Source organism: Elgaria multicarinata, chromosome 5, assembly GCF_023053635.1.
Source record: "Elgaria multicarinata webbii isolate HBS135686 ecotype San Diego chromosome 5, rElgMul1.1.pri, whole genome shotgun sequence".
Classification (NCBI taxonomy): domain Eukaryota; kingdom Metazoa; phylum Chordata; class Lepidosauria; order Squamata; family Anguidae; genus Elgaria; species Elgaria multicarinata.
In genome coordinates this window covers 138,529,246-138,551,314 of record NC_086175.1, presented here as the reverse complement: position 1 = coordinate 138,551,314, position 22,069 = coordinate 138,529,246, and the positions used below count along the sequence as shown (strand labels likewise).

The 22,069-nt window shown below is 48.3% G+C and overlaps 1 protein-coding gene across 2 annotated transcripts in view; it reads right to left on the bottom strand.

Annotated features, from left to right (window-relative positions):
• STARD10 (StAR related lipid transfer domain containing 10) overlaps positions 1-21,867 on the bottom strand; it is a 56,127-nt gene extending 34,260 nt beyond the window's left edge. The window contains exons 1-2 of one of the 2 annotated variants that reach the window (XM_063127371.1): positions 21,775-21,855; positions 21,323-21,613 (exon numbers count right to left, since the gene is read on the bottom strand). In XM_063127371.1, coding sequence (XP_062983441.1) covers positions 21,323-21,484 — 162 coding nt within the window. In that variant the 5' untranslated portion in view covers positions 21,485-21,613; positions 21,775-21,855. Of the gene's footprint in view, positions 1-21,322 lie in introns of both variants that reach the window. The other variant, XM_063127372.1, reaches the window with a different exon arrangement.
• Between the last annotated feature and the right edge of the window lie 202 nt (positions 21,868-22,069).

The following is a 22,069-nucleotide window of genomic DNA, read 5'->3' as shown; positions in this document are numbered from 1 at the left end:
CTGGAGAAGAGAAGATTGAGGGGAGACATGCTAGCACTCTTCAAAAACTTTAAAGGTTTTCACACAGAGGAGGGCCAGGATCTCTTCTCGATCCTCCCAGAGTGCAGGACACAGAATAACGGGCTCAAGTTAAAGGAAGCCAGATTCCAGCTGGACATCAGGAAAAACTTCCTGACTGTTAGAGCAGTACAACAATGGAACCAGTTACCTAGGGAGGTGGTGGGCTCTCCCACGCTAGAGGACTTCAAGAGGCAGCTGGACAACCACCTGTCAGGGATGCTTTAGGGTGGATTCCTGCATGGAGCAGGGGGTTGGACTGGATGGCCTTAGAGGCCCCTTCCAACTCTATTGTCTATGATTCTATGAGTGTGTCAACTGCAAGAGAAGGGAGTGAGAGACCATGGTAGCCTGACTGTTAGAGCAGTACTTCCTGACTGTTAGAGCAGTACAACAATGGAATCAGTGACCTAGGGAGGTGGTGGGCTCTCCCACCCTAGAGGCCTTCAAGAGGCAGCTGGACAACCCTCTGTCAGGGATGCTTTAGGGTGGATTCCTGCATTGAGCAGGGGGTTGGACTCAATGGCCTTGTAGGCCCCTTCCAACTCTGCTATTCTATGATTCTATGATTCCCTGGCAGCCTCTCCAGGTAGGGCTAGGAAGGAATCTTTACTGGAGCTTCGGGCAACCGTTGCTGCCAGTCAGCGTCAAAAACACCGGGCGAGACAGAGCAAGGGCCTGACTCAGTCTCAAGCAGCTTCTGAGGGTCCCATGACTCCCCCAGAGCAAGAGAATAGGCAGGTTGGCTAACTGAGGAACTGACCGTGTCCAAATGCCTCACTCTGAGAGGTCGCTCCTCAAAGCAAGGCTCTGTGGGCAAGGTGGCCTGTGGGCGGCTAAGCGCTGCCCTCCGGGTAGGCATTGTCTTCATTTGGGGGGGGGGGGGGTAGCGGCAATACACCACCTCCTACCTCAGGTGGCAAGACATCTTAAGAACATCAGAACATCAGAAGAGCCCTAAGGCTGGATCAGACCGCGGGTCCATCTAGTCCAGCACTCTGTTCACACAGTGGCCAACTAGCCGTCAGCCAGGGACCAACAAAGCAGGGCATGTGTGTAACAGCACACTCCTACCCATGTTCCCCATCACACAGGCTTATTGCCTCAAATACCGGAGATAACACACAACCATCAGGGCTAGTAGCCATTGATAGCTTTTGCCTCCAGGAATTTATCCAACGCCATTTTAAAGCCATCCAAACTAGTGGCCATCACTACATCTTGTGGTAGTGAGTTCCATAGTTTAACTCTGCACTGTGTGAAGAACAACTTCCTTTTCATCTTGTGCTGCCGCTGGGCAGGCCTAGAACTAATGGGTGAAAATTAATGCTGGCACCTTGGTTGTGGGAAGGTCTCCCGAGAGAAGCTCATCTGGTCTTTTCAGCACCAGGTGAAGACTTCTTATTCTCTCAAGCATTTTAAGAACTGGGGTTTTTTAAAGTGCTTTTAGTATTTTATTCTGCTGCTGGCTTTAATGGTTTTATCTTTTGCTGGAATAGTTTTATTCTTTGCTGCTGTTTTTCATGTGGTTTTATTCTGTGCTATGTTTATTCCTTGTTTTGATGTTTGCATTTTATGTTTTAAATAATGTATTGCACACTGCCCAGAGAACCACGATTACTGGGCGGTTTAAAAGTACAATCAATCAACAGCAGGGGAGTAGATTTTGGCTGAACATTAGGAGAAACTTTAAGAAGATGACACATAGGTGCCACTATTTCAACATATGTATATTTTTCAAAAGCACAGTTTCGGCCCTTCCTTTCTCTGTGACTCATGATGGAAGCAAAATCAAGACAACTATGAGTAGACCCACTGAAATGATCCCAGAGTGCAGGACACGGAATAACGGGTTGAAGTTACAGGAAGTCAGATTCCAGCTGGACATCAGGAAAAACTTCCTGACAGTTAGAGTAGTACGACAATGGAACCAGTTACCTAGGGAGGTGGTGGGCTCTCCCACACTAGAGGCCTTCAAGAGGCAGCTGGACAAGCATCTGTCAGGGATGCTTTAGGGTGGATTCCTGCATGGAGCAGGGGGTTGGACTCGATGGCCTTGTAGGCCCCTTCCAACTCTGCTATTCTATGATTCTATGATTCTAGTCACAATAGATTTACAGATTATATTTCTCAACGTATGCATTAAACATCTAAACATCATCTTAGCTTTTGTTAGCAGAAATTTGTTGATTCCCATAATAGTTGTAGTTGTTGTCTGATCATGTTAGGCATTTCCCTGCTGTTCCCCCCCCCTTTTTATACCGTTATTAAAATATAAAATTTTATAAAGTATAAAAATATAACATATTTTAATGTTATTATTGTGTGCTTTTAAAAGGTATTCTCAACTGCCCTGGACGTGTTTATGTTTATCGTTGGAAAGGCAAGAGAAATACTTTAAAAATAAATAATGAACAGAACAACAGATAATGCAAAGAGGAGGGATAAAAACCATTAAAATGCTTCAGAGTCCTTCATTTTAAGCTGAACAGAAATACATATTTTTCCCGTTCTGTAAAGCCTAACCTGGGCATCTCTGCTTAGGTTGCTGGCGCATAAATTAGGCCTTTGCAAGATTTGCTCAAATGGCCTTAGAGCTGAGCAACGTAGCAGCACAGCTATGGCCAGGATTAACTTCATTAATTTGCAAAGGAGACGTGCCAACTCAGTACATTCAAGTCCTCACTTTCTGTGCAATCCTGTGAATGTTTACTTGGAAGTAAGTCCCACTGTGTTCAATGGGGCTCACTCCCAGTAAGTGGCTTTAGGATGCAGGCTAAGGAACTTGGTATAAAGGAGGGACATGAATCACACCTGGATAGTGGATGCCAGGCTGTAAACCTCCCCCAAGTCTACCTACATGTCAGAACTCAACTACTGATGTTTGAAAGCAGATCAGCGCAGCTGTTTAAACATTAACTAACACGCCGACTCTCAAGTCTCTGAAACGTGTCACTTGATACTGAGGCAGGTGATGACGCTGGCTATCGTCCGTTTCCAGGGCTGGTGCCTTGCCAGAACCGTGACAGGTTTCAGGCGACTGGGCTCCATGACATATCCTATCAAGACTATACAGAGGGAGAAATCGGTGGGGCGGGGGTGGAGATAGCAGAGGCTGAGACAAGCCCCCCCCCAATCGCAAACTCTTCTCTCTCTCTCTCGTCTTGTCTTGTCCCTGCTTACAATGAATCATCCCAGCTTCCAAAAACCTGTCACTGCTGAAAGCGCTCGCCGTCATTTGCGTTAATCAGCAGCTTTTCTCACTAACCTCCCTTCCCACCTACGGGATTATCTTCTAAGCCTCCTCCACACACAAACCCTTCCCCAGTCTCCGGAGTCAGAGTCCCGTGCCTTGAGCACGAAAACGCTGAGAAAACCAGGCTGGGAATCTTAAATCCCTGCACTCCCTCAAACCCCATGCGACGTAAATGCTGAACACACATGACAATGCTCCACCTCGCCATGGTTTAAAGCCGACCAGGAGACTTAAGTCCTCGCTACTCTACTCTGCACATTTTGAGCTGGGCATTTGCTCTGGGGTCTCCTGGCAAGGACTTAGACCTCAGCAGTCTAGCAACTCAAGTTTAGCAAAGCTTATGTTAATTAACGTGCAGGGTAGTGAACATCCAGGCTGATCAGTGGGATATGGCTACAAGAAAGGCAAATGCTATTTTGGGCTGCATTAATAGAAGTATAGCTTCTATTAATAGAAGTATAGGGCCTTCTCTGCTGTGGCACCACGGCTGTGGAATGAGCTCCCTAAGGAGGTTCGCTTGGCACCTACATTATATGCTTTTAGACGCCAGGTGAAGACCTCTTTATTCTCCCAGCATTTTAATAGTCTATAAATAAATTTTAACTTGGTGTTTTAAATTTGTAATTTTGTATTGCTGCTGTTTTTATCTGGTTGAGCTTTTATATTGTATTTTATAGTATGGTTTTATACTGTTGTTTTATACTTTGAATGTTTTTAATTTTTGTGAACCGTCCAGAGAGCTGCGGTTATTGGGCGGTATAGAAATATAATAAATAAATAAATAAATAATAGCTTCCAAATCACATGAGGTCCTGGTTCCTCTCAATTCGGCCCTGGTTAGGCCTCATCTAGAGTATTGCGTCCAGTTCTGGGCTCCACAATTCAAGAAGGACGCAGACAAGCTGGAGCGTGTTCAGAGGAGGGCAACCAGGATGATCAGGGGTCTGGAAACAAAGCCCTATGAAGAGAGACTGAAAGAACTGGGCATATTTAGCCTGGAGAAGAGAAGATGGAGGGGAGACATGAGAGCACTCTTCAAATACCTGAAAAGTGTCACACAGAGGAGGGCCAGGATCTCTTCTCGATCCTCCCAGAGTGCAGGACACGGAATAACAGACTCAAGTTAAAGGAAGCCAGATTCCAGCTGGACATCAGGAAAAACTTCCTGACTGTTAGAGCGGTATGACAATGGAACCAGTTACCTAGGGAAATTGTGGGCTCTTCCACACTAGAGGCCTTCAAGAGGCAGCTGGACATCCACCTGTCAGGGATGCTTTAGGGTGGATTCCTGCATTGAGCAGGGGGTTAGACACGATGGCCTTGTAGGCCCCTTCCAACTCTGCTATTCTGTGATTCTATGATCTTAAAACGCCTCTGTCCGAGAGGGATGGACTGCAGCAGCGGCAGGGAACATGTGGGCCCTCCAGATGTTGTTAGACAAACACTCTCCGCAGTCCTAGCCAGCATAGCCAACAGCGAGGGAAGATGGGAATCATGACATATCCGAGGCTGAGCTACTGCATTGAGCAGTTTGTCTTTGCCAACTGCGATCTGTAGGTAAGGGTGGGAGCGCTGGGACACATGGGGACCGTGACCAATGCTACCCGCTTGCGAGAAGGGCCTGCCGCTGCCGCTGTCATTCCACAAGCAGCCAGCCCCACGGATTCTTTTGTGTGAGTTCCACTGACCCGTTCAAGAAATGAACGTTTCCACTCATTTCAAGTTGCCCCTGAAAGCACTAAATCTCCGTTGCACAAGCGCTGGGTGCCCCTCGTGCAACGCAACTGGCAGGGCTGTCCAGTCGCAGGTGGTCACCAGTGGACATCACCCATCATGCAGGATCCGCAGGTAGAGGAAGGACTTCTTGTCCTTCATGGAATCGGTAAATCTAAATCTTAACCTTTGGTTAAGAGGAAGTATCCACCAGCGCAGGGAGGAGAACTGGTCCGACGGGTTGCAGAGCAGAGATCCCGTCCTCCAACAGGACTGATTCTGCGGATCAGAAGAACTTGGGTGTAGGGTGGGGTTGTTGGTGTGGAAGTGCGATTCGGGGCAGGGGGAGAGAAGTGCTTCTTCAACTGGTGACCAGGAGGAACCAAAATGATCAAGGGCCTGGAGATGTAGACCAAATGGAGTGGTTGCCTGGGCCTCTGCTGCTGACGGGGCACCCAGGGCAAACGGGTTCTTCACGAGCTTTTCCCTACACTGGAAGCCTAAGGCTGAATCTTCTTTTCAGGCAGGGAGGTCACCACTTTTACAGCATCACAACAAAGCAGAAATTCAACAGATGCAGCTTATCCAGACCTGCAGGCCCATGCTGGTGTTTGGTGGTGTGACTCTTCACTTGTTGAAACCCCGCCTCACGCAGTGCTGTAAAAGGCACAGTTCCCGTGCCAGAGAAGAATCACAGAATCATAGAATAGCAGAGTTGGAAGGGCCCTACAAGGCCATCGAGTCCAACCCCCTGCTCAATGCAGGAATCCACCCTAAAGCATCCCTGACAGATGGTTGTCCAGCTGCCTCTTGAAGGCCTCTAGAACGTTGGCAATGGGAAGGAAGACCCAGGAAAGTGGCTGCGGTTTCTTTTAAAATCGGTTTCTTTTAAAAGCGGTTTCTCTGCAGCCCTAACTTAAGGGCTGGTGAGAAACAGGCGGCCTCTTTTTTTAGAAGCAAACGCTTGCATTGTGCAGAATTGACAGCTTTTTTCACCGTGGCGTTTACGCTTCACAGATACAAAGCTTCCCACTCCCCACGGGGAGCAGAGTTTTAGCGCATTGTTGAGTAAATGAAAAGCGTCTCTCTGTCTGTACTGGCGGGGCGACACTTTGCTCTGGCACAGAATTCACACTGAAGTAAAATAGTTTTTTTTGGGGGGGAAGGTTTTTTTGTTAAGTTTAAAGAGGAAGAATGTTGTATCTGCTTCAGGAGCCTGAATCCAGCACCACAAAGCGAGGCAGAGTGACGCGGTAGCTAGGCACCCGGAATTAGATCCTGGGCAGCCAGAAGGCACAACCAGGTCCTGGGATATCAAACAAAGAACACTTGTGCTCGTTCGCACATGCCTTTTGCACCTCTGCGTTCCTTCCAGGGCCCTTGGCTTCGGTCGATGAAGGCAGCCTCCGTGCTGGCCAAGCTGTTTTGATCTGGAGGTGCCCGGCGCCATGACTCAAAGCGAAAGAGCAAGCTCAAGCAGTAGATTCCGGCCAGGGGTCCCCAACCTTTTTGAGTCGTTGGGCACATTTGGAATTTTGGAGCAGTGTCAAGGGCACTTTCACAAAATGGCTGCAGTGGGAGGGCTTGGCACCCAGAAGACAAACTGGAGCGACTCAACAGAAAACAACAGAATGAAATTTAATAGGGATTAATGCCAAGTTCTACATTTAGGAAATAGAAACCAAATGCACAGTTACAAGATGGGGGATACTTGGCTCAGCAATACTACAAACGAGAAGGATCTTGGAATTGTTGTAGATCACAAGCTGAATAGGAGCCAACAGTGCGATATGGCTGCAAGAAAGGCAAATGCTATTTTGGGCTGCATTAATAGAAGTATAGCTTCCAAATCGCGTGAGGTACTGGTTCCTCTCTATTCAGCCCTGGTTAGGCCTCATCTAGAGTATTGCATCCAGTTCTGGGCTCCACAATTCAAGAAGGATGCAGATAAGCTGGAGCGCCCAGAGAGCTTCGGCTATTGGGCGGTATAAAAATGTTATAAATAAATAATAATAAATAAATAATAAAATAAATAATAACAATAGCGTGTTCAGAGGAGGGCAACCAGGATGATCAGGGGTCTGGAAACAAAGCCCTATGAAGAGAGACTGAAAGAACTGGGCATGTTTAGCCTGGAGAAGAGAAGATGGAGGGGAGACATGAGAGCACTCTTCAAATACTTGAAAGGTTGTCACACAGAGGAGGGCCAGGATCTCTTCTCGATCCTCCCAGAGTGCAGGACACGGAATAACGGGCTCAAGTTAAAGGAAGCCATATTCCAGCTGGATTATCAGGAAAAACTTCCTAACTGTTAGAGCAGTACGACAATGGAAGCAGTTACCTAGGGAGGTTGTGGGCTCTCCCACCCTAGAGGCCTTCAAGAGGCAGCTGGACAACCATCTGTCAGGGATGCTTTAGGGTGGATTCCTGCATTGAGCAGGGGGTTGGACTAGATGGCCTTGTAGGCCCCTTCCAACTCTGCTATTCTCTGATTCTATGACTCAAAGAAAGTATCTTGTCCAAGAACCCAGGGACAAGTCAGAGGTGGGGTCCGAGCTCCAGAGCCCACAGTTTTTACTCCAATACCTATTTCACAGAGACAAAGTGATGAGGTGCGGAGGCAACCTGGCCCTCACTTGGCACCCCTGCGGTCTGAGTAACAAATGCCAAATCGCATGTTGTACCCTTGAAGCACAACAAAGCAACCATTTGAGAGAAGGCAAAAGTGATGCTTCGAGAAACACACAAACCAAAAACAACCACCAGGAAGTTCTCCTGCAGGCCCGATGAAAATGTATGGCTGTGGATGATGGGAGGTGCATTTCTACACATCTGGAAGATTGGGGAAGTCTGCTCTGGGCTCAGCAACCCACTAAACACTGGGTAATAAACGCCAACACTTTTTGTTTCAGTTGAGAGCAAGAACAAGATCTAACTCACTTTTGTTTGTAAAAATGCACATCAAAATTCTTCTAACTGAGATGTCGCCGCTATTCTTAACTATGGATGCTGCCTGATTTGCAGCTATAGAAGTATTTAATTTGGCTGGCTGGAACGGAGTGAACAAGGCTGAGGTTTCCCTCAATGTCAGATTCTAAAAAGCAACTTCTGGAATCCAAGTGGGATTCAGGTCCTGAAATGTTGGCAAACTTCAGAGATTGGTGCAAAGTTCCCATCCATCTCTGCTTGAGGACAGACAGCGGGACCTTTCCAGTATAACATTTGTCCATACGTGTCAGTTTAGCACATGGTTAGGGTCGGGTCCAGGTTATGTGAAAGACTGTATTCTCCCTTATGAGCCTGCCTGTGCTCTGAGATCTTCTGGGGAAGCCCTTCTTTCAGTCCCACCATCTTCACAGGCGCGCCTGGTGGGAACATGGGAGAGGGCCTTCTCGGTGGCTTCTCCGGTGCTCTGGAACTCTCTTCCCGGGGGAGCTAGGCTGGCTCCCTCCTTGATGTGCTTTCAGAAGCTGGCAAAGACTTCTTTAAGGTGTCTTCTGAACAGGTCCTGTGTGAACAGAGTGCTGGACTAGACAGACCCTTGGTCTGATCCAGCAGGGCTCTTCTGATGTTGTTATGAACACAAATCCAGGATTGCGAGTCCGTGGCAAGAAGGCTGGATGAAAAGTGGGGAGATCTGAGTTCAAATCCCCATAAAGTTAAGAAGGTCATGGACTAACTTTGAGCCAGCCACACTCCCTTGACCTAACCTACCTTGCAGGATTGTTGTGAGGATAAAATTAGGAGGTGGGGGGGTTCTGTGTATGCGACCTTGAAGAAAAGAGGGATAGAAAGGACATATAAATAAAGTTGCTTTGAATTCGGGGTGGGGAACCTCAGACCGGGGGCCAACTATGCCTCTCCTGGAGTCCCAAATTGGCCCTCTAGAGTTCCCCATGCCCTCTTCCCCTTGTCAGGACCAGAGTTCTGCTAGTGGGTGGTAGAGAAATGCAATAAATAAATAAATAAATAAATAAATAATAAGCACCGGCACTTTTTAATCAGCAGCGATGCAGCACCGGCACTTTTTTACTGGTAGCAATGCAGCACCAGCACTTTTTTTATCAGCAGGGATGCAGCACCGGCACTTTTTTTATCAGCAGGGATGCAGCACCGGCACTTTTTTATCAGCAGGGATGCAGCACCGGCACTTTTTTATCAGCAGGGATGCAGCACCGGCACTTTTTTATCAGCAGGGATGCAGCACCGGCACTTTTTTATCAGCAGGGATGCAGCACCGGCACTTTTTTATCAGCAGGGATGCAGCACCGGCACTTTTTTATCAGCAGGGATGCAGCACCGGCACTTTTTTATTAGTAGGGATGCAGCACTGGCACTTTTTTATTAGTAGGGATGCAGCACTGGCACTTTTTTATTAGTAGGGATGCAGCACTGGCACTTTTTTATCAGCAGGGATGCAGCACCAGCACTTTTTTACTAGTAGGGATGCAGCACTGGCACTTTTTTATTAGTAGGGATGCAGCACTGACACTTTTTTATCAGCAGGGATGCAGCACTGGCACTTTTTTATCAGCAGGGATGCAGCACTGGCACTTTTTTATTAGTAGGAATGCAGCACTGGCACTTTTTTATTAGTAGGGATGCAGCACTGGCACTTTTTTATCAGCAGGGATGCAGCACCAGCACTTTTTTACTAGTAGGGATGCAGCACTGGCACTTTTTTATTAGTAGGGATGCAGCACTGACACTTTTTTATCAGCAGGGATGCAGCACTGGCACTTTTTTATTAGTAGGGATGCAGCACTGGCACTTTTTTATTAGTAGGAATGCAGCACTGGCACTTTTTTATTAGTAGGGATGCAGCACTGGCACTTTTTTATCAGCAGGGATGCAGCACCAGCACTTTTTTACTAGTAGGGATGCAGCACTGGCAATTTTTTACTGGTAGGGATGCAGCACCGGTACTTTTTTTTATCAGCAGGGATGCAGCACCGGCACTTTTTTATCAGCAGGGATGCAGCACCGGCACTTTTTTATCAGCAGGGATGCAGCACCGGCACTTTTTTATCAGCAGGGATGCAGCACTGGCACTTTTTTATCAGCAGGGATGCAGCACCGGCACTTTTTTATCAGCAGGGATGCAGCACCGGCACTTTTTTATCAGCAGGGATGCAGCACCGGCACTTTTTTATCAGCAGGGATGCAGCACCGGCACTTTTTTATCAGCAGGGATGCAGCACCGGCACTTTTTTATTAGTAGGGATGCAGCACTGGCACTTTTTTATTAGTAGGGATGCAGCACTGGCACTTTTTTATTAGTAGGGATGCAGCACTGGCACTTTTTTATCAGCAGGGATGCAGCACCAGCACTTTTTTACTAGTAGGGATGCAGCACTGGCACTTTTTTATTAGTAGGGATGCAGCACTGACACTTTTTTATCAGCAGGGATGCAGCACTGGCACTTTTTTATCAGCAGGGATGCAGCACTGGCACTTTTTTATTAGTAGGAATGCAGCACTGGCACTTTTTTATCAGCAGGGATGCAGCACTGGCACTTTTTTATCAGCAGGGATGCAGCACCAGCACTTTTTTACTAGTAGGGATGCAGCACTGGCACTTTTTTATTAGTAGGGATGCAGCACTGACACTTTTTTATCAGCAGGGATGCAGCACTGGCACTTTTTTATTAGTAGGGATGCAGCACTGGCACTTTTTTATTAGTAGGAATGCAGCACTGGCACTTTTTTATTAGTAGGGATGCAGCACTGGCACTTTTTTATCAGCAGGGATGCAGCACCAGCACTTTTTTACTAGTAGGGATGCAGCACTGGCAATTTTTTACTGGTAGGGATGCAGCACCGGTACTTTTTTTTATCAGCAGGGATGCAGCACCGGCACTTTTTTATCAGCAGGGATGCAGCACCGGCACTTTTTTATCAGCAGGGATGCAGCACCGGCACTTTTTTATCAGCAGGGATGCAGCACTGGCACTTTTTTATCAGCAGGGATGCAGCACCGGCACTTTTTTATCAGCAGGGATGCAGCACCGGCACTTTTTTATCAGCAGGGATGCAGCACCGGCACTTTTTTATCAGCAGGGATGCAGCACCGGCACTTTTTTATCAGCAGGGATGCAGCACTGGCACTTTTTTATCAGCAGGGATGCAGCACCGGCACTTTTTTATCAGCAGGGATGCAGCACCGGCACTTTTTTATCAGCAGGGATGCAGCACCGGCACTTTTTTATCAGCAGGGATGCAGCACTGGCACTTTTTTATCAGCAGGGATGCAGCACCGGCACTTTTTTATCAGCAGGGATGCAGCACCGGCACTTTTTTATCAGCAGGGATGCAGCACCGGCACTTTTTTATCAGCAGGGATGCAGCACTGGCACTTTTTTATTAGTAGGGATGCAGCACTGGCACTTTTTTATCAGCAGGGATGCAGCACCAGCACTTTTTTACTAGTAGGGATGCAGCACTGGCACTTTTTTATTAGTAGGGATGCAGCACTGACACTTTTTTATCAGCAGGGATGCAGCACTGGCACTTTTTTATTAGTAGGGATGCAGCACTGGCACTTTTTTATTAGTAGGAATGCAGCACTGGCACTTTTTTATTAGTAGGGATGCAGCACTGGCACTTTTTTATCAGCAGGGATGCAGCACCAGCACTTTTTTACTAGTAGGGATGCAGCACTGGCAATTTTTTACTGGTAGGGATGCAGCACTGGTACTTTTTTTTATCAGCAGGGATGCAGCACCGGCACTTTTTTTATCAGCAGGGATGCAGCACCGGCACTTTTTTATCAGCAGGGACGCTAGATGCATCACCTGTGTCCCCTCCACTTCAGACATCTCTGTTCCCTCTGAGCATTGCTGCAAGCCTCACAATAGCTGGGGAGAAATGGATTTTCCCAGCAGCAATATAATGTTGTAATGTGAAGTATTTTGAGCTGGCGTGGTCTGGAATGCGCCATTAAGACCCATTAGCTTCACGAAAGACCATTTCCTGGGGGAGTCAAAAACGGCTAGAACCGGTTTGTCAATACGGATCAATGCAGCTGCCTGAATTGCGGACCCTCCTTGGGGGCATGGCTACGGGACTGTAGCGATGGGCGCCTGCACCTCAGTCAACATTTACTGCCAGTCCATCGCTCAACTCCTTAAGTAACTGCAGGGGACTTGGACTCCAAATGCACACAGCTAAGAGCCCATCGGCACCTCTCTCCAGAATCACCATCTTGAAGCTAGCAACAATTCAGTATAAACAGGGCTGCTAGTGAAATAAAAGGCGGCTGCTTTGCAGTTCTCGCTACCTTTTCAATTATAAGTGATTTAGCCAGCCGTACAATGAATCCTCTCCCTCTGTGCTACGCACAGGCACTTCAGTGGGGACTAAATTAGCTCCATTCCTCTGCATTGTGCCCAGACTGAGAAATTGCGCTGCCCCATCATGCCTGGCACAGCGGGCGGCGGAGAATGCATTCGGAAGGGCCCGTTCTAGCCAACTCTCTCCACCCGGGAGAAGGCAGGCATTTCGGGGAGCGCTGGCGCACAGGCTTCCTGGTCACAGGCTCAGTCCCTGGGTAAAAGAGTTCAGCTAGCAGGGCGGAGAGAGATGGCTTTGGAGAGTTGCGCCTGAGGAGGCTGGATGCTCTGATTGAGCGCAAGGCGGTGGCATGATGTCCATAGTGTTCCTTCTTCTAATGATGCGCTACCCTTCTAGTCATGTTACTTCTTCGAAACAGTGCGCTGAGAAACAGGAGGGCAATATCAGCCTGTCCCAGGGATCACAAAGTTTTCAGAAATACAAACAAAACATTTAAACAAGAATACTGGGGGGGGGGGGGGTATTTAGGGGTAATATATATATATATATATATATATATATATATGAAAAACAACCCTAACCCAATAAGAAGTGAGCATGCTCAGTAGCCAGACTGATAGTCGGGAACAAATAATGGAATGTGGGGTGAGTGAAATGCCCTGCCTCTAAAGAATGACCAGCCAGAAAACAGAGCAGGAGCGTTGCGCTGCAAAATTTTATTGCAGCCCACCACTTGTATAATTTATATGTGCTCTTTCAAGCAGCCCAGGGGAAACAGAAATTTCACATCGGACGAGGAGCAAACACTTGACCAGCGGAACACTAGGTCAGGTTGCCAACTTTTCAACCAGTTCATGCAGCTATGCATTTAACAACAGCTTGATGTGCCGAGATGAGCAGGTGATCATGCCTACCCCTGCAGTGGGAAAGGTTTCCCCTGCATAACCTGCCAATATCCGCTAAAGGCACAAAACCGTGCGAGGCCCAGTTCTTTACAAGTCAGTTGGCAACTTTATAAACAAATAGTAAATGCCCACTGCAAACAAACCCACATATTTTGCAAGAGAAGAAGAGCAGCCTTTTAAAATGACTCCTAACTATTGCATTTATATACCACAGAATCATAGAATAGCAGAGTAGGAAGGGGCCTACAAGGCCATCGAGTCCAACCCCCTGCTCAATGCAGGAATCCACCCTAAAGCATCCCTGACAGATGGTTGTCCAGCTGCCTCTTAAAGGCCTTTAGGGTGGGAGAGCCCACCACCTCCCTAGGTAGCTAGTTCCATTGTCGTACTGCTCTAACAGTCAGGAAGTTTTTCCTGAAGTCCAGCCGGAATCTGGCTTCCTTTAACTTGAGCCCGTTATTCCATGTCCTGCACTCTGGGAGGATCGAGAAGAGATCCTGGCCCTCCTTTGTGTGACAACCTTTCAAGTATTCAAAGATTTAAAAAACTGAACATTAAAAATCAATATACAATATACTGTTCTCATTTAGGAGAACTGAAGTAGTTAACTCTGAACTCCAGGATTGTCCCAAGGTCTTTGGTGGTTGTTTTCACCACATTTTCCTCCTGGGATACTGGAAACGTTTTCTACCATTAGGAATTTCTCAACAAACTTTTGCTAAAATCTACTCAGAAGGAAGGAAACATTGCAGATGCAACTAAAATCATACATAAACTTAAGGGCATCATCCACTGGCAAGTTCTCCTGCACAGGTGGATTTTGCTATTATCTTTGCAAAATCATGGAAGACGGGGGAGGTGCCGGACGACTGGAGGAGGGCTAACGTTGTCCCTATCTTCAAAAAGGGCAAAAAGGAGGAACCTGGGAACTACAGACAAGTCAGTCTGACATCCATCCCTGGGAAAACAATGGCGCAGATTATAAAGAAGTCAATCTGTAAACACCTTGAAATCAATGCAGTGATTACTAGAAGCCAACATGGATTTGTCAAGAACAAATCCTGTCAGGCAAATTTGATTTCATTTTTTGATAAGGTAACCTCCCTTGTAGACCGTGGGAATGCGGTGGACGTCATATATCTTGACTTCAGCAAAGCTTTTGACAAAGTACCACATGACATTCTGATTAACAAACTAGCTAAAAGTGGGCTAGATGGAACAACTATTAGGTGGATCCACAGCTGGCTACAGAATCGGACTCAAAGAGTGCTTATCAACGGTACTTTCTCAAACTGGGGAGAGGCAACGAGTGGGGTGCCGCAGGGCTCAGTCCTGGGCCCAGTGCTCTTCAACATTTTTATTAATGATTTGGACGAGGAGGTGCAGGGAACGCTGATCAAATTTGCAGGTAACACAAAATTGGGTGGGATAGCTAATACCCTGGAAGACAGAAACAAACTTCAAAGTGATCTTGATAGGCTGGAGTGCTGGGCTGAAAACAACAGAATGAAATTTAATAGGGATAAATGCCAAGTTCTACATTTAGGGAATAGAAACCAAATGCACAGTTACAAGATGGGGGATACTTGGCTCAGCGATACTACAAACGAGAAAGATCTTGGAATTGTTGTAGATCACAAGCTGAATATGAGCCAACAGTGCGATATGGCTGCAAGAAAGGCAAATGCTATTTTGGGCTGCATTGATAGAAGTATAGCTTCCAAATCACGTGAGGTACTGGTTCCTCTCTATTCGGCCCTGGTTAGGCCTCATCTAGAGTATTGCGTCCAGTTCTGGGCTCCACAATTCAAGAAGGACGCAGACAAGATGGAGCGTGTTCAGAGGAGGGCAACCAGGATGATCAGGGGTCTGGAAACAAAGCCCTATGAAGAGAGACTGAAAGAACTGGGCACGTTTAGCCTGGAGAAGAGAAGGCTGAGGAGAGACATGATGGCACTCTTCAAATACTTAAAAGGTTGTCACCCAGAGGAGGGCCAGGATCTCTTCTCGATCCTCCCAGAGTGCAGGTCAAAGAATAATGGGCTCAAGTTAAAGGAAGCCAGATTCCAGCTGGACATCAGGAAAAACTTCCTGACTGTTAGAGCAGTAAGACAATGGAACCCGTGACCTAGGGAGGTTGTGGGCTCTCCCACACTAGAGGCCTTCAAGAGGCAGCTGGACAACCATCTGTCAGGGATGCTTTAGGGTGGATTCCTGCATTGAGCAGGGGGTTGGACTCGATGGCCTTGTAGGCCCCTTCCAACTCTGCTATTCTATGATTCTAGGCCCCACGGAAATGAACGGGGCTGACTGAGTGGTGTGTCAAGGCCTGGGCGTGGGGTCGCCCCCCCTGGGTAGCCCTTGTCTCCGCGGTTGTGCTCTTTCTTGAGTGGTTCGCTTTCATCCTCCACGTCCGCATGCCGGAACACGTCCTCGGTGGGTCGTGCCCTTAACCTCTCTCCATGCTGCCGTCCTCTGTGATGCAGGTCTTCTTCATATGCAATTAAACTCCAAACTCCCAGCTGGGTCTCTAAAAGGCCTCCGTTGCCGTACAGTCAATAGCTCTTGCAGCTGGGTCAGGAGGAGAAGGCCCTCCAGCAGCCAGAGCAAGCCCACTGCAAGTAAACAGAGAGTCCTCTGCCAGACAGGAGTGCTCATTTCCTTCGTCTTTGGAGAACCTTTCTCAAAAGAGAACGTTAAAGAGACAGAGATGCTCCCAGCGGGCATCACAAAAGCTGCCTGGCTACCCTAGAATCTACTACTGCAAACATGCCCTCCTTTCACTGTCTCGATCAGATGAATTCATTGGCTGGAATAAACATGTTACAATATCTCAAACGGGGAGGCGATTTTGGAGGCCAGGAGAGACTCTGGACCGGGGCTGACGGGCCTCTTTCAGTCCAAGGGCCAAATTCAATTTTGGAGAAGCTGGGGGAGGGGGGCACATTCCAGTGACAGGCAAGACTGCAGACAAAATGGCGCAGGGCCAGAGGCAGAAGCAGCAGGACCCAAACACCAAAGGGACCAGCAGGTTCTAGCTTCCAGCCCTTCCCTGCCAGGGATTTAGCCTGAAGAGAAGATTTCCGAGTTTCTTAGAATGGGCAGGGGGCACAGAACAGCCGGAAAGCCACTGGACAAGTGTCAGCCAGGGGGACCCCAAAGGGCCAGGCGGAGACCCCAGGTGGGCCAGACTTCGCCCATGGGCTTCAGGTTTTGCACCCTGCTCTTAATTAAAACAGGGAAACCATTTGATCTTTGTTTGTTTGTTTAAGGAGCAAAATCCGTCTCAAAGGAGCGAGGCCGACAGGAGCAGGCAAAGGGAACATCAAGACCTGCTCCAGCGGGACCGGAGGACCCCCGGACACAAACTGGCCTGGGGAAGGAACCGCTGGAGCTGGCACCTGCTGAAGCGGAGCGGGTTGTGTTGCTCCGCTTTGCTTTTAAAACATGGGGTTCCTGCTGTACACGATGCACTTTATCAATATTGTAAGCCGCTTTGAGGACTCTAGTCGAAAAGTAGGGTATAAATCTACTAAATAAATATATAAAGTCTTCCTCTGGATCAAGGGACATGGACAGAGCTGTCTCGAACAGGGGACTTTGGTTGCCATCTTATCAACATGCCCATGCTCTTGTGCTTTTAACAACAGCACAGCACCCACATGCTCACTGAATGCGGACTCATCACCCAAATAGAGCTTAAATGTTTATATCAACACTGCGAACATTTTCAACTGGAGATTTCTGCAGATCCAGCTGCCATTAAAGGCACGAGAGCACATTAGCTCATTTTCTTTCCTGGTGAGCTGGTAAACCTGCCAGGATCTACGCAGTTGGGAGAAGCTCCAATTCAAAACATTTTCCAACGCCACCTTTTAAATCCTCAATGAATGACTCCATTCTCCAACGCCACATAACTCAGCCCCCCCCAACCTGTGGCCTTCCAAATGTGTTTGGGCGATGGGAGTTGTGGTCCCACACATCTGGAAAGCACCAGGCTGGGGAAGGCTGGGTTAATCGTGGAATGCTTTTAGCCCCTCAGTTCCGTATGGATGCAAGTTTTGGAACAACAGTCAAGGGCCATTGATCCTAGCTGCTTAGAGATGGATTCTCCGAGGCAAAAACTGACCTTTGGCACTGAAGTGCCCTGCAGCGTTAATGGGAATGGAGACATTGGTTTTGCCTGGGAAGATTGATCGTCCTGCACTCTCCCTTCATGTGATTAAGTAAAGAGGATCTCAGCTAAAAAGCTCGAGGTACACGAGGCAGGAGGAGACAAATGAGAAAGGGAAAGTGGGCAAGCATAGAACAATCCCATCTTCACAGCTTCGCATGCATAATAGCGGCCATAGCGCAGTGTGACAGAGCCCCTGTTTGGGATGCAGAAGGTCCTCGGTTCAATCCCCAGCTTCTCCAGGTAGGGCAAGGACAGAATCCTGCCCTGGAAAGACGTTGCTGCCAGTCAGTGTCCACAATACTGGGCTAGATGGGACCAATGGTCTCACGTGGTTTAAGGCAGCTTCCGATGTTCCTAAATACTTAGGATCATAGAATCATAGAATAGCAGAGTTAGAAGGGGCCTCTAAGGACATTGAGTCCAACCCCCTTCTCAATGCAGGAATCCACCCTAAAGCATCCCTGACAGAGGGTTGTCCAGCTGCCTCTTGAAGGCCTCTAGTGTGGGAGAGCCCACAACCTCCCTAGGTCACGGGTTCCATTGTCGTACTGCTCTAACAGTCTGGAAATTTTTCCTGATGTCCAGCTGGAATCTGGCTTCCTTTAACTTGAGCCCGTTATTCTGTGTCCTGCACTCTGGGAGGATCGAGAAGAGATCCTGGCCTTCCTCTGTGTGACAAACTTTTAAGTATTTGAAGAGTGCTATCATGTCTCCCCTCCATCTTCTCTTCTCCAGGCTAAACATGCCCAGTTCTTTCAGTCTCTCTTCATAGGGCTTTGTTTCTAGACCTCTAATCATCCTGGTTGCCCTCCTCTGAACACGCTCTAGCTTGTCTGCGTCCTTCTTGAATTGTGGAGCCCAGAACTGGACACAATACCCTCGATGAGGCCTAACCAGGGCCAAATAGAGAGGAACCAGGACCTCACGTGATTTGGAAGCTCTACTTCTATTAATGCAGCCCAAAATAGCATTTATTTTACTTTGAGTTAGTTCAGTTCACATCACCATTTTATCCTGGCAGTTACGTGACGTGGCCACTCCACTTTGTTTTTGGCATGGCAATTGGTCTTGTGAACGAGTCGACGCCTACTGAGAGAACAGCCCACCCGCAAGTAGTAAAAGATCGTCCAAATGTGGGTTGAATCAGGAGATGGTGAATGGTGATCTTATAACCACATTTCTCTGGGTGATGCACAGGTAAATTAAAAGTATAACACACAAGATGAGCATAAAACAAAACAACAACCACAGCAGATAAAAGCAGTAGCAGGGAATTAAAAAATGAAGTGCATAATAAAAGCAAAAGCAAAACCAGTGCAAAGATTAAAAACACTAAAACAGTTCCTGACATATTCCGTGGGTGGAGTCTTCACTTGCCCAAAAGACCAGACTGTAAGTGCCAGGCGAGGACTCTTCGGGGAGGAAATTCCACAGCTGGGGGCCAGCACTGAAAAGACCTTGTCTTTTGTAGCCACCTGCCCTCACCTTGTGGGGCAAGGGCACCTGCAGAGAGGCGTCGGATGATGACCTCAAGGCCTGGATAGGTAAAACCGGGAGGTCGAGACGCTCCTTCAGGTAACCTGCTCCCAAGCCTTTTAGGGATTTAAAAGCTAGTATGTTGGAATGGGACCAGAAACAAAGTACTGGCATAAGGCACATCATATCTGCCAGTCCCCGTTAACAATCGAATTACCCTGTTTGGGAGCAGCTGAAGTTTCCAGACCATTTTTCAAAGGCAGCCCCATGCAGAGCGGGAGGTTCCCAGAGTCCAGGCAGGGTCATAGTTGGTATATCGGCCTAAGCTGATAAAAGGCGCTCCGAGCGGCTGAGGCCAGCCATGCAGCTAATGGCAACAATGGATCCAACAGCACACACACACGCACACACACCCAACTGAGCACTGAGCAGGGGGTTGGACTCGATGGCCTTGTAGGCCCCTTCCAACTCTGCTATTCTATGATCTCATCTTTTAGATGGAGTGCGAACTCACCTCCACTAAACCAGACAGGTGAACCACCCACAAACAGTATCTCTGTCTTGTCTGGAGTGAGTCTCAGGTTAGATCTACGCTCCTACCTTATGCACTGATAACGGGGCACCATTCACATTCCATATACCGCATTCATAGAGTTATATCCTGCTTATTCTACATCGTACTGATTTGACACAAGGTGCAAACTGGGCCGCAGTTGATTGGCCCTCATAGAATAGCAGAGTTGGAAGGGGCCTCTAAGGGGCCTCGAGTCCAACCCCCTGATCCATGCAGGAATCCACCTTAAAGCTTCCCTGACAGAGGGCTGTCCAGCTGGCTCCTAGGGTGGGGGAGCCCACCACCTCCCTATCTGGTCCTTTACCCTGGCCAAGCACGGGTTCACAACATCAACTGCCTCACCTGCTTTTGATGAAAAGGAGAACCGGGTGCCATCCACATATTGGTGGCAACTCAGCCCACATCCCCCAGGTAAACTCTCCCAGAGTAGATGTTGAAAAGCACTGGGGATAAAGCAGAGCCCTGTAGAACTCTGTAGGATAACTGCCATGGAACTGAGCAATAACAATTCAAGTCCCCCTGGAACTCCCTGCTCTCTGGGTTGCTTTGTCCATAGCCCTCTTCCCCTGCACAACCTCCCTCACAGGGTTATTATGCAGATAAGGAAGGAAAGAACTGTAGTTCCCCAGGGGCCATTAATAATACTTTACGTTTATATAGTGCTTTTGTCTCCAGTAATCCTGAGGACAACTCTGTAAGCCAGGCTAACATGATGATTTTAAATGTTGTAAACCGCCCAGAGAGCTTCGGCTGTGGGGCGGTATATAAATGTAATTAAATAAATAAATAAATAAATATGATCTCCAGTTTGGAGTGGGGAGTGCTGAAGCTGCAGGAGAGGGATACCTAAAGGCCACCTTGCGCTGGTGGCGGAGGCCACCCAAAATTTGAACCAGGAACTTCCTGATCTAGAGTGAAATCACTTAGTCACTCATTAGCAATCGTGTGTGTTTGCACTGCAACCTCCCTGGAGTCTCCAGAGCCAGGTATCAGGTAGCTTAGAAGTTCAGATATATAAGTCACCAAGGTAATCAAACTTTTCAAAAGAATTACAAATCAATACCCGCGAGGAAAAATTGGTATCTTTTCAGTTGGTGTAGAAGCATGCAAATGTTCAGCTTTTATAAAAGTCTGCATCAGTTTCTGTCTGACAAAGAGTACTGTGAAGCCCGAAAACCTGCATATTCAATACTGATCTGTTCCAGCTCAAGATATTATTTCCTAGCACTTCGTACCTCATACCCTTAGGGAGCAACTCAACCACGAACACCTGCCGTGCTGTGCAAAGTAGTTAATTTTGTGGTGGCCTTGCTAATTAACGTGTAGCTGGATATCTAATGAAATGCACGGCCAAGGGTTTTGACCTGGCAAAGGCAGACGAGACGCCAGGTTAAGGAGACGGCCACCCCCTTTCAGCAAAGAAAGTGCAACAGAAACTTTAGCGCCAGCATGTGTCACAGCACACCAGCCGACCAGCTAAACCTCTATTCCGGCACAGTCGGTGCAAACCACTGGGGGAATCTTCCATGTCGCCCCCCCCCCCATGTCGCCTCACAAGAGCTCAGACGTGAACTTGCACACTTCCTGTTCACACGGATGAGGTTTGCGCAAGGTATGTTTCTTGTGGGTACCTCAAATGCCACATCTGAAGGTTGCCTGGGGCTCCCCATATGTACAAAAAAAAAAGAGGCCATAAAAACTAGAAGTGGCGAATGAAGAGATTGAGAGAGAGAGAGAGAGAGAGAGAGAGAGAGAGAATGTGAAGTTGCTCAGTAAACGACGTCACCACCCACCCACCCCAAAAACTCTGGTCCCTGGCATGCAAGGATGCTAAACCGTGCTGGCGGCAGAGAGAAGGTCCCCCGCCTTACCTTGATTTTGTGCAGCGACTTCTCCGCCTCAAGCATCTGGACCCACACAACGATCCCAGATCTGTTGTAGGTGAGGCTCCAGCCATCCTCCGAGTTGCACTCCGTTCGGAAGTGGTCAAAATCTCGATCGTCCGGGATCTGCACACTCTCCCGGGCAGACATTGCGTCGGAGGTGGAAGCAGCCCAACAGCCCCCAGCCGCAGAGTCTAGTTGGTCTCGAAGACGCCACAAGACCCGAAAGCTCCAGGAGCCCAGTGCCGCTGCCAGGCGCAAAGGGGGCAGGCTGGCTCCCTTGGGGAAAACGGATTTGTGGAGATGATGAAAGGGCGAGGATGGGGTGGGGGTGGGGGCTTGCCAGGGATGGGAGGGGGGCAGGTGGAGATCACACACACACACACACAAAAAGAGGAAGAGGAAGAGGGAGAAGGAGAAGTTAGCGACGACGCTCAGACCTGGCCAAGGCTTCTCTCAGGAAGCAACTGGACAGATGTTTCCTTTCGCCAAGGCGGAGCATGCAGATCAGAGGCATCGACGGAGAGTTTCCCCACTGAACAGCAAGCTGTGGCAGAGGTGGCCGGGGGTGAATGGGCTCGTCTCTCTTCTGATGAAGGGGGGGGGGGAGCGGGCAGAGCGAGGGCTGCGTGTCGTTGGGCGGCTGCCAGCGCCCTGCGCCCTGCCGTCGCTGTGCAGGTGAGTCACAGAATTCGCTCCAGCCCTGCAGGAGGGGACAGGTGGACGCGTGACGGA